This window comes from Octopus sinensis, linkage group LG7 (genome assembly GCF_006345805.1).
Source record: "Octopus sinensis linkage group LG7, ASM634580v1, whole genome shotgun sequence".
Lineage (NCBI taxonomy): Eukaryota > Metazoa > Mollusca > Cephalopoda > Octopoda > Octopodidae > Octopus > Octopus sinensis.
Window position 1 is genome coordinate 18,084,010 of NC_043003.1, and position 13,032 is coordinate 18,097,041.

At 36.1% G+C, this 13,032-nt stretch overlaps 1 protein-coding gene across 1 annotated transcript in view; it reads right to left on the bottom strand.

Annotated features, from left to right (window-relative positions):
• The window catches only part of LOC115213976 (tropomyosin-2), a 13,176-nt gene extending 348 nt beyond the window's left edge, over positions 1-12,828 (bottom strand). The window contains exons 1-3 of the mRNA XM_029782985.2: positions 11,990-12,828; positions 11,691-11,797; positions 1-197 (exon numbers count right to left, since the gene is read on the bottom strand). The exon at positions 1-197 is cut by the window's left edge and continues 348 nt beyond it. Coding sequence (XP_029638845.1) covers positions 1-197; positions 11,691-11,797; positions 11,990-12,618 — 933 coding nt within the window. The 5' untranslated portion in view covers positions 12,619-12,828. The remainder of the gene's footprint in view (positions 198-11,690; positions 11,798-11,989) is intronic.
• Positions 12,829-13,032: the final 204 nt, after the last annotated feature.

Below are 13,032 nucleotides of genomic sequence, written 5' to 3' on the forward strand. Positions count from 1 at the left end.
CAACTGACCAGTTAATTCATCAAAATCTCTTTCTAAATTTCCATGCTTCTTCTGAAGCCACGCCAGTTCGTCATCAACTTTCTTTTTCTCTTCTTCCAACTGTTGGTATTTGTTCGAAATGTCTTCAGCTTTTTCCAAAGCGTTTACTCGCTCCAGAATCAAAGCATTCATTTTTTTCTTGCACGCTTCCATGTTTACTTATATATTCTAATATAAGAGCCACGCGTTAACTTTCAAATCTAAAGTTAAGATATTCCGGTAATATATTCCAAAATATATATATATGATTTATTAAGCACAGTCGAAGTGCTTCTTTGACTCCGAGGAGAACAACTTAATGAATCTGTAACAGAGCCAGAAGTGGTTGTAACTGCTTGATCAACTAACGTTAACTACTTCTGTGTATCACTAACGTATGAGAGTTACCTACCTTGATTTATACAAATTCATCAATGTCATGATGAAATATATGAATGAACTATGGCGAGATATTTTTCCAGGATTTTTATCGCTTTCTTTGACTTGTTTGTGATTTTCCCATTCTATATCGCTTTATCTCTGTAAATAGTTGTCGACACTAATAGTAATCCACGCCATATATATGCGTCTATGTGTAAATGCACATATGTGTGTGTGTGTGTGTGTGTGCATTGTGCAGGTATATATTTTTCTATAATATAAATTGAACATGGGCTATCGTTGTATTCTTTCTTGTCTTGAGGTTCACACCCAAACGGCTGGGTGGATTTGTGTGGGAAATGACACACACGTGGAGACGGATGCATAGATTGGAATGTGGTTTGTACTTTTTTCCTAGCCCCCATAGTTACCGAAAAAATCTATTCAAGAGACCCGAAATAATAAGGTTGAGAAACGCTGTTATAGATTATACCTAACCGAAAACGATCCCACCCACATCATCCAAACAAACCGGGTGAAACCGGGCTTAGCTGCTAGTATGTATATATATATATATAGATATATATATATATATGTATGTGTATATGTATATATATATATATTATATATATATATATATATATATATAATATATATATATATATATATATATATATTCTGTAATTATAAACATAATTATAATTAGGGGTCAGCTAATCGCTTCACAACATACCGAATTAGAAATAGGAGTTAAAAATTCCTTTTCTACCTAACTCCTATTTCTAAATTCGGTATGCTGTGAAGCAATTAGCTGACCCCCTAATTATAATCATGTTTATAATTATCGAATATTTGTATAATAAAGGTTATTTTAACGTACCGATCTACTTGGTAAAATCATTAATTAATTAATTGATTAATTAATTTAATTAATTAATTTTACCCTTTTATTATTAATATACGTACATATATGTATATATATATATATATATACTCATTTACTCTTTTGCTTGTTTCAGTCATTTGACTGTGGTCATGCTGGAGCACCGCCTTTAGTCGAGCAACTCGACCCCGGGACTTATTCTTTGTAAGCTCAGTACTTATTCTATCGGTCTCTTTTTGCCGAACCGCTAAGTGACGGGGACATAAACACACCAGCATCGGTTGTCAAGCAATGCTAAGGGGACAGACACAGACACACAAACATACACGCACACACACATATATATATATATATACATATATACGACGGGCTTCTTTCAGTTTCCCTCTACCAAATCCACTCATAAGGCTTTGGTCAGCCCGAGGCTATAGTAGAAGACGCTTGCCTAAGGTGCCACGCAGTGGGACTGAACCCGGGACCATGTAGTTCGTAAGCAAGCTACTTACCACACAGCCACGTATGTATGTATGTATGTATGTATGTATGTATGTATGTATGTATGTATGTATACACACACACACACACACACACACACACATGTAAGAATGGAACCTTAACCTCCATTATTCTTAGACGCAATGTATTATACTACTCGAGTAATAAATTATCTATGGAATTTCAGTTTGTATAAATTGCTTCCTAAAAGGAAATCTATCCACTTGTATTGACCTCTGTTAACCGTTATTCAAAGGAGTGCTGCCCGGCAATACTGCCCAGACTTATAAATCCCATTTCATCTCATGTGTGTGTGTGTGTGTGTGTGTGTGTGTGTGTGTGTGTGTGTGTGTGTGTGTGTGTGTGTGTGTGTGTGTGGTGTGTGTGTGTGCGTGCGTGTGTGTGTACGCGTGCATGGGAATGTATAAGTGTACGTATACGGGTGGGGGTATGCAGATAGATAGATAGATAGATAGATAGATAGATAGATAGGTATGTATATACGTATATATGCACGCGCATCTATATATCTATCCATCTATATACATGCATATGTGTGTGTGCACACATATACATACATACATACATACATACATACATACATACATACATACATACATACATACATATATCTTTCATCTTTTACTTGTTTCAGTCGTTGAACTCCGGCCATACTGGGGCGTCTCTTTGAAGAATTTTTAGTCTAATGAATCGACTTAATATCTTTCTAAGCCTGGTACAAATTCTAACGGTCTCTTTTGCCGAACCGCAAATTTCCGGGGGCGTAAATACACCAACACCGGTTGTCAAGCGGTGGTGTGGGACAAACCTAAACACGATGGACTTCTTCCAGTTTCCTCCTACCAAATCCACCCACAAGGCTTTGGCTAGACTAGGCTATAGTAGAAGACACTTGCCCAAGGTCCCGTGCAATGGGACTAAACCCAGAACCATGTGGTTGGGAAGCAAGCTTCTTACCACACAGCCACTCCTCTAGGTTTGTGAGTACATATATATGTATTTATATATAAATATACATACATAGAAACACATATATGTACTTCTATATATGTGTATATATATGTAAACATACATACATACATACATACATACATACACAGACACACAAACATATACACACACATACATATATATATATATATATATATATATATATACATACATACGACGGGCTTCTTTCAGTTTCCGTCTACCAAATCCACTCACAAGGCTTTGGTCGGCCCGTGGCTATAGTAGAAGACACTTGCCCAAGGTGCCACGAAGTGGGACCGAACCCAGAACATGTGGTTCATAAGTAAGCTACTTACCACATAGCTACTCCTACGCCCATATATATATATATATATATATACATATATATATATATATATATATATATATATATATATATATATATATATACATATATATATATATATATAATACTTTAATTGTTCCACGTCCTGCGTTGCTGTGTTTTTTCTCTTTTTTTCTTTTTTTCTGTGTTTTCTTGTTTGGATTAACTATATATATATATATATATATATATATATATATTATATATATATATATATAAAGTTGAATTGAAAACGTGAAACTATCGCATGTTTATTTAACATTCAAAACCCTTCACTGTAACTATTTTTGCCCGCCATAACCTATTGATGGTATTTTAAGCTTAAAAGATTAATACTCAGGGAAGTTATTTCTAAACTATAATTTAACTATTATTTATTAAACTATTATTGCAATATAGAGTAACTTCCCCTTCACTACGTAACTACATGCAACAATGCATTTTTGACAGCAAAAAAAAAACTGCGTTTCAAACTTTACTTTTTGTATTACTCAGTCAAATGGAATGAACTTATTCTAAGATCTACACTTTACTAGAATTTTCTTTCTTAATTTTCTTTTGTTTACTTCTCTGTAGTGTCTAGCGCAATAATTATTAATACGGTATTTCGACTTACATGACAGAAATATCGGCAAAAACTAATCAAAAAACGGAAACAGGAAATATAAAGGTATTAATTAGCTTGGCATCCTTTGGAAAATGCCGATTTGTTTTGCTTTTTACTTGCGAGACTGATTTCTGCATTCTTCGTTTAGTTTTGAATTTTGCTTCATGTGGTAAAACAATAAAAATTATTTAAATTCTTTAAATTCTGCTAATATTACCTCATTTGTTTTCTATTTCGTTTTTTGCATTTGGTTTGCAAGATTCTTGGCGGGAACTCATGAGTTAAAACCTATTTTGCTGTACCTCAGGAGGGTCAATATCATAGGCTCGAGGATAGGCGGTGGAGTGGTTGCAAATGCACCTCCTAAAACTTTTTGTAGAGCAATGAATACGCTTTGAACAGCTTCGGGTGGACCTAGGCTTGCACCCGCTGAGCAAATTTCGTTCCAGCACTCATGTTCATTATGCCAATAATAAACATACGCACAGTTTCTATTTCACTTCTTTCTTTTTTCTTTATTTGTCAATTGGTTAATTACATAACTAATTAACTAACCGATTTTTTTACTAACCGTTCGTTCAATTAATTAAAGTCCTTTTTAATCGTCATTCGTGACCCTATCAGTGATATATTCTCCCTAGTCCAAGTCTGCTTCCTAACTGCTTAAATAATTAACCAATTGACAAAAAAAAAAAAGATAATGAAGTGGAATATAACCGATGCGTGTGTTTATTTTTAAGATAATGTCCCTTCTGAGATATAACCAAAGACCTCACTTTGCTCGTTCAAAATCTATTTCATGATAAAAATTATAATACCTTTGAAGAAGTGGTTCCCAAAGTGGGCGGTGGAAAGATCCGGGGGGTATTGAAGAAAATAGGGGTGGGATGACCAAAGCGGGGCAATGGATGTAAAAAAAAATCAAACAAAATAAAGGGTTAATTAGTTTGTTTTATTTGTAAAATACTGTTATTTTGAATTTGCTGCAGAAAATGGTCTACGTCTGTGATGGTGAGCAGCGGCTTGAAAAAGTTTGGGAACCCCAGCCTTAAAATAAAGGTTCTCAAACTGAGCTTCTCATACCTCTAGGAGTATGCAAGAGAAATTACGGAGGCGTGTGAGATTTGTAAAAGACTTGCAAAAGACTTTACAAAAAGACTTGTAAAAAAACTTAGGTGCAGAAGTGGCTGTATAGTAAGTAGCTTGCTTACCAACCACATGGTTCCGGGTTCAGTCCCACTGCGTGGCACCTTCTACTATAGCTTCGGGCCGACCAAAGCCTTGTGAGTGGATTTGGTAGACGGAAACTGAAAGATGTATGTGCGTGTGTGTGTGTGTGTGTGTGTGTGGAGGCGCAATGGCCCAGTGGTTAGGGCAGCGGACTCGCAGTCGTAGGATCGCGGTTTCGATTCCCAGGCCGGGTGTTGTGAGTGTTAATTGAGCGAAAACACCTAAAGCTCCACGGGGGTCCGGCAGGGGGTGGTGGCGATCCTTGCTGTACTCTTTCGCCACAACTTTCTCTCACTCTTTTTTCTGTTGGCCTGCTCGCTTAGCCAGCGGGGTGGCATCATTTGAAGGCTAAAACAATGCGAATCGCATTGTGACCAGCGATGTGTAACAACATCTGATAGCCTGGTCTGTCACAGTGATCACAGTGATATATATATATATATATATATATATCATTATTTTCTTAAATTAAAAGTTATCAGTTATACAAAAAGAATCTTAAAAAACAGAATGACACAAACCTTTTGGAAAGGAATTTATGTATTGTGTTAAGTGCTTTCGCTGTTTATAGCTTTTCATGCACACGTATAACCTTCGCAGAGTATTCTTTTAATTGAAGTTGGGTGTGGGACAAAAATGATGGAGAAACATTGGTTTAATATCTCTGAATATCTACTTTTGTGGTAATCTTGCCAGCTTGCAATCAACTAACAGAGAGAATCACTCCAAGTAAGACATTGTGTCTAAAGCCGTATCGAATCAACCAATCCAGGAACCCTGGTCACTTCAAATTGAAAACTGCCTGCACAGGGATAAAAAGGTCCTCTCTCCAATGCTTCTACTACAAAATAAACGCCGTAGCTTTTTTCTTTGTCATTCCGTATTTTTCTATTCCAAATCCATTTCTGGTTTTAATAACAGCACCTGATCATTGGGTGCCGTTAGTGTGGACACTCTTTAACAAGCAACTGAACCAGGTTTCGAGTCTGAGGATAAATTTATATCCTGATGCGTTGCTTATCGCTGTCTCTTCTCTTGCTTAGAGCCGTTGTTTGTCAGAGAAAGTCATTCTCTGATAAGAAAGAGTACCACTAAATATGGCAGGGGGCGCAATCTGTTTTATTTGTCTAACAAGCCCTCATTCGGCTACTGACCGTACCTCTGAACTACAAGGGTTTCTAATAATTCTCACTAGGTTTTCATTTTCTTTCTCCAACTCAAATGTAACTTTGAATTAATCAAACATTCTTTTTTCATGAAGGATTGAATTAGTGGTTTATCTTGATCAGGGCCTAAAAGAGGCGAGAGTTCCAGCTGGTTCGTCGATCTAGGAACGCAAGGAGGGACTCGTAAATATCTGGTAGGACCTTCTAGATCCTTACCTGAAGGAAAAACGCACAACCACCCCACCTTTGAATTTTAAGAGGGTCCTCTACCATTAACACCCTCCGGAGACTCGTCAGCAGTTTTAGCCCGACTAAAAAATTTATCTGAGAAGCCCTTGCAAAGAACCTATGAGTTATGGATTCTTCTTCCTTTACTTCTATTAGTCTCTGGAGACCTTGAAAGGTCCAACGTTCAACGTGGTCGCTCTACATGCTAGAAATAACTGCCGAACCTCCCTCAGATGACTTGGGCTAAACAACAACAACCTGCTAGCATATCGAACTTAGCTCAAATGTTTTCGTCCAAAATACTGCCTGGTCATGAATTGTTGTCGTTGTTGTTGCTGCTGCTACAACTGCTGCTGCCGCTGCTACTGCTGTTGCCGCTGCTGCTGCTGTTTGCTACGGATCACTTCTAATCGAGTAGACTTATTTATAAAAGGTGGTTCATCTCACCTCTATCAATTTTGTTTCGTTTTTTTTTTCCTACTTGTTTATTGTTTTTAAACCACGTGTATCAAAGAATACATTATACTATGTATCTTTCTCGTAACGTTTTTCTTTTCTTTTTCTTTTTTTTTCCGGATCCCCGAGTTTTCAGCAACGAAGATTATGATTTTGTATAAAACGAGAAAAAAAATAATAAAGTGTAGCTTTTCAAATTTTTGATTCCCAACATCAAATGATTTTTGGTTTTAACATTCTTTCTTTCGAATATTTTCTTCGGTGTGGATGTGTGAATGTGTGCGCATGTATGTATGTATGTATTTATGTATACTCTTTACTCTTTTACTTGTTTCAGTCATTTGACTGTGGCCATACTGGACCACCGCCTTTAGTAGAGCAAATCGACGCCACGACTAATTCTTTGTAAGCTTAGTACTTATTCTATCGGTCACTTTTGCCGAACCGCTAAGTTACGGTGACGTAAACACACCAGCATCGGTTATCAAGCGATGTTGGGGGGGATAAACACACACACAGATATATATATATATATATATATATATATATATATATACATATATACGACAGGCTTCTTTCAGTTTCCGCCTACCAAATCCACTCACAAGGCTTTGGTCGACCCGAGGCTATAGTAGAAGACACTTGCCCAAGGTGCCACGCAGTGGGACTGAACCCGGAACCAGATGGTTGGTAAATAAGCTACTTACCACACAGCCACTCCTGCGCCTATGTATGTATGTATGTATGTATGTATGTATGTATGTATGTATGTATGTATGTATTTATGCGTACCATACTTAATGTAAATATATCGCGAAAAGAAGATTTATTGCTGTATTCATCCGGGGATAGTATCTCTAATGGACGTGGACGTGCTATGTATAAAAGTACAATATATATCAGGAGCAAGTAACGGCCGGTGAGAACTGGACAGCATTTCCGCCTACTGCGGGTTCTCAATAGCACGCTAAGAGGAAATCAGTCCCTCTGTGTGTGTGCGCGCGCGCGTGTGTGTATGCGCGTGTGTGTGTGTATGCGCGCGAGCGTGCGCGCGTGAGAGAATGAGAAGGTGAATAAGAAGGTGAATGAGTGAGTGAGTGAGTGAGTTTCTTTTAGATTATCATTATAATGTATAAATAATATATATCATAATCTGTGTTACTTTCTTTAATTTCCTGCCTCACAATTTGACAGACATACCTCACATATTTTACTAATTTGCTATATTCCTATTTCTAACTAACAAATTGACAAAAAGCAATGTATTCAGCATATAAAAAAAAAAACCTCTACCGCCCACAAGAATTTCAAAACTATTTCCTCTGCATTCGTTCATCACCTAAACTAAACTCGCAGTCGCCCACCAGTGCTAAATATCGCCCGGGGTTGACAAAATCCTGAGTTAATAAGCTTTGGCGAACATTTGAGTTATTTCCCCTTAGTTAATATTTTTACGAAGTTTCGATTATCTCAAATTTAGGAAAAGGAATTCTATCGATTATCTCAAACTTTGCTAGTGCAAACTTTATTAATTTCATGCCTCTTCTTTCTTTCTCAGGAACGGTGAAATAAAAGTTGATTCGGCCGGATAGGGGCCTTGTAATTAAAGATATATTACTAAGTACTGCTGAATTTTCTTATCAGACGCTCTTACATGCATCAAATAATGTAAGTAATTGATAAGACGCGAAAAGGAGCAACATAATTGCTATGACAGCATCGGTTTCCTCGTCTCCGTTTTCCCCTACCTTATATAGCTGGCAAGCATCTACCACCTTCTGTTCACCCACAGCTACATCAAGCCACACTCAACTTACACACCTACTTCTACCGCTTCCTTATATTTCTTACAATCACCATCACCACCACCTCCACCAACATTATAGTCTTCCATATTTTCTTACTTTGGTCGCTCTTTCCTCAAATATCATCGCATTTCTCACCTCCTCCTCCTCCTTCCACTCCTAAACGCCACTCCGTCTTCCTCTCTTCATCCTTTTCCCCACTCTTGAATTTCTTCCTCATTTTTCTTACCTATTTACTTCCCTTTTCCTTCCTAACATGCCTTCACTCACCCACCCCCCACCCCGCCCCGCCCTCTCTCTCTCTCTCTCTCTCTAAAACTATTTCCTCTCTCTCTCTTACTTGCTCTCTGATGTTAGAATCTCATTTTCTCTTCTTCCACTCGTAACTTAAATTTCTTATTTCCCCCACCAGCATTCTCTCTCTCTCTCTCTCTCTCTCTCTTCTCTCTCTCTCTCTCTCTCTCTCTCTCTCTCTCTCTCTCTTCTCTCTCTCTTTCTCTCTCTTTCTCTCTATCTATCTATCTATCTATCTCTATCTCTCTCTCTTTCTTTCTCTCTCTTTCTCTCTCACTCTCCCTGTATATATATTATATATATATATATATATATATATTATATATATATATATATATATATATATAGATTTATATATATTATATATATATGTATATTTATATATATATATGTATATTTATATATATATATATATATATATATATATATATAATAAATTTATATAAAATGTTATATCTTCATTTTCTTACTCTCTTTGAGTATATGTATATGTGTGTATGAGTGTGTGTGTGTGTGTGTGTGTGTGGTGTGTGTGTGTGCGTGTGTGTGTGTGCCCCTTCCTCTATCTATCTATCCGTCTATCTATCTATCCATCTATCTATCTATCTATCTATCTATCTATCTATCTATCTATCTTATTCTCGTTCTTTTCAACTTACCTTTCCGTTGTAGTAATTACACCTTGCTCAAAATATTTCTTTCTTTCAGATGCTTTTCTTACTTTTTCTTTTTTACATCAGGAGGGCCATCTTTCTAGTTTTTCATGCGAAATCTTCAATCGTCCCACAAAGAAGTAAAAACGTATAGCTTATAGCATTCGTCTGTTTCAGCCACCACCCAGCAAGAATAGGTTTAAAGGAGCGACGAAGAAAGCGCTTTCCAGAATTTATAATTTCTGATCTTATTGAGATACTAACTTTCATCCCTCTGGAATCGGTAAAACAAAGTAGGAGTCAAGTATTAGGGTCGATGGTATCAACAGGCACTCTCCCTACAAAATTGTTAGCTTTGCGCCAAAATTAGACAGGGTCATCGTAATCATCATCATTATCAACATCATCATCATCATCATTATACATTAATCTATGTAGGCAGGTATGTATAATTGCATAAGTATGCATATGTGTGTATATATGCGTACGTGTGTGTGTCAGAGAGAGAGTGTGTGTGTGTCAGAGGAGAGAGAGAGAGAGAGAGAGAGAGAGTGTGTGTGTGTGTGTGTGTGTGTGTGTGTGTGTGTGTGTGTGTGTGTGTGCGTGCGTGCGTGCGTGCGTGTACGTGAGAGCTATACTTAATTGTATTTTGACGGCAGTATTTATAGATATCGTGCAAATAGCGCGGAGAGTATAATCCTTCCTGTATTTGGGAAAAGTCGTCGTCGTCGTCGTCGTCGTCGTGGTTGTCGTTGTTGTTGTTGTTGTTGTTCTAATGAGCGTCTCTTGTTACTTTTCTCCAATTAAATGTTTAAAAACCACCAAAGAGATTTCAGCGGAACACAAGTTGTTTTAGGAAAAATTTTTTTCGAAATCTCTTTGAAAAAGTAAACCACAGCCAGAAATGAGGTTATTTTCTTAAGTGTTGCGTTTCTTGGGCTATTTTAGCCATTTTTCAGTGAATTCTAATCAGTTGTTGCTGCTGCAGCCGATATATACAATGTATAACCAAGATAAGCAATCCTTCAAACATTTTGTGTATTTTAAGTTGAGAAGTATTGGAATAAAGAGCTAACAAAACGTTTGTATGTTTGTCTGTTTTCAGAAATACATGCACATTGGTTTCCAGATAATTTTCTATTTTCTTGTTTTGTTTTTACCATAAAAATATAGAAAGAAAGTTAATACTGTCCAAAGTGAGTAGTCGTTTTATGTCAGAGCGTAAGTTTACTCAGACTAAAATATTTTCGGAAGACATTTTGATGGCTGTTTCTCTGTTGATGTTCATTTTTTTAAATCCAGTCGATATTTAATGTTTTAATGGGAAACACATACGAGTTTTTTTTTTTTCAAACAAGGAAGATTTATTGTTCACAGAATATGGCCATTGAAATTATTTCAGATTTGTTTGTAAAAAACATACGTAGCTACATACATAATTTCAAAAGATTAGTATACACGCATATATACGTGCATACATATGTTCATACATACATACATACATACATACATACATACATACATACATACATACATACATACATACGTACGTACGTACGTACATACATACATATATACATACATGCATACATACATAGGTGTTTAATTACATACATAAATATATGCATACATATATACACATTCGTGCTTACATATGTTCATACAAGCATACTGGTATGAGCATACAAACATATATGCATACACGCGTGTGCAATTATGTACATAAAACATGCATACATACATACATACATACATACATACATACATACATACATACATACATACATACATACACACACACCTTCCTTTATGTATGTATGTATGTATGTATGTATGTATATATACATACATGCATGTATGCATATATGCATAGATACATGCATGTATGCATATATACATACATGCATACATACGTATATGCAAACATAATCTTCCTGTGTTAAGTTTAACATAGTTATTTAACAATTAACAATAATTTAACAATTAACAAGCAAACAAGTTGAGAACGATTTGGGTGGATAAAAGTTCAAAATATCAGCAAAAGCTTTCATAACTTAAAAGCAAATGAAAGAAATAATTAACTTAATTTTCATATATTTTTTTTAAAATTAACCTACCACTAACAATAATAATAAAAGCTGCTTGAATTGTGTAGCGTAAGATTTGAGTGTCATAAGAAAATGTAATACGAACCAGTACAAGATACAATAATTGGGTATTAACACTGTCAAATAATGACAATGAGTAAATCGTAACATTTTTAAAGCAATTACTTAGATTTGTCTTTATGCATTATTCTTGCGTGTTTTTCGTTTGTTTTTTTTTCAGGGAGTGGGGGAAGATTGTTTTGTTTTTGTTTTTTGTTTTGATTTTTGTGGGGTGGTTAGATAAGCTCAGCTCTTAATCATAACTGTTCTAATCCATCATTTGGGAGCACGCTTCATCCAAATCTTCGCACAAAGTTTTGAATTTTTTCTGTTCTACTTCGAGCTCTTTCGTGAGCTTTTCGATATCATTCTCAAGTTTTTGGACATTTCGCTCAGCTGTCAATGCCCGATTCTCGGCAGACTGGAGCTTCTCGGAATCCTCTTCGGCTTGCACTCTTTTCTCTTCCACTTGACTTTCAGATCGGGTAAGATCTAATTCTAAAAGATTGATTTTTCGGTTTAAATCTTGTGTTTCGCTCTCTGTCTCCGATAATTTCTCTTCTGTATATCTCATCATGTCCTGTGCTTTATCTAATTGGACAGATACTTCATCAAATTCTCTTTGTAAATTACTATACTTCTTGTGCATCCACACCAATTCCTCATCAACTTTCTTTTTGTCTTCTTCCACCAGCTGGTATTTAGCTAAACTTTCGTTCAAATCATCGTTCTCTTTCTCCAGAGTTCCATACTTTTTCTGTAAAAACATATAATCGTCTTGAATTTTATCGCGTTCTTCTTCAACCTGCTTTAGCCTTAATTCCAGTTCCTCGGCTTTTTCCAGAGCATTTACCCGATCTGCGACTAAGGCATTCATTTTCTTCTTGCACGCTTCCATGTTTATTTGTGTATTTTATATATAAGTGAATCACGCGTAAAAAGTCTTGGCTCAAATGGGAAAATAATCCGGAAGTTTATTCTGATATATATTTTGGAAAGCACGACTTGGAAACAAGAGCTTCTCTGACTCCGTGGAGAATAGCTTTGTGAGTCTGCAACAGAGCCAAAAGTGGTTGTAACTGAATAATCAACTAACGATAACCTCTTCAGTAGTTCTCTAAATTTTGAGAGTTACCTACCTTTGTGTGTATACACTACACCTTTTCACTCAATTTTTTGAAAATAAAGCTCAACTCAGTTTCAAACTAAAATAAATTTGATCATAGATTAAAACAACTGGGCACTGATTTAGATAACAGGGTGTTCGGGTTAAGATCTGACAGCTTTTATACCCCATCCAAAAATAAAATCC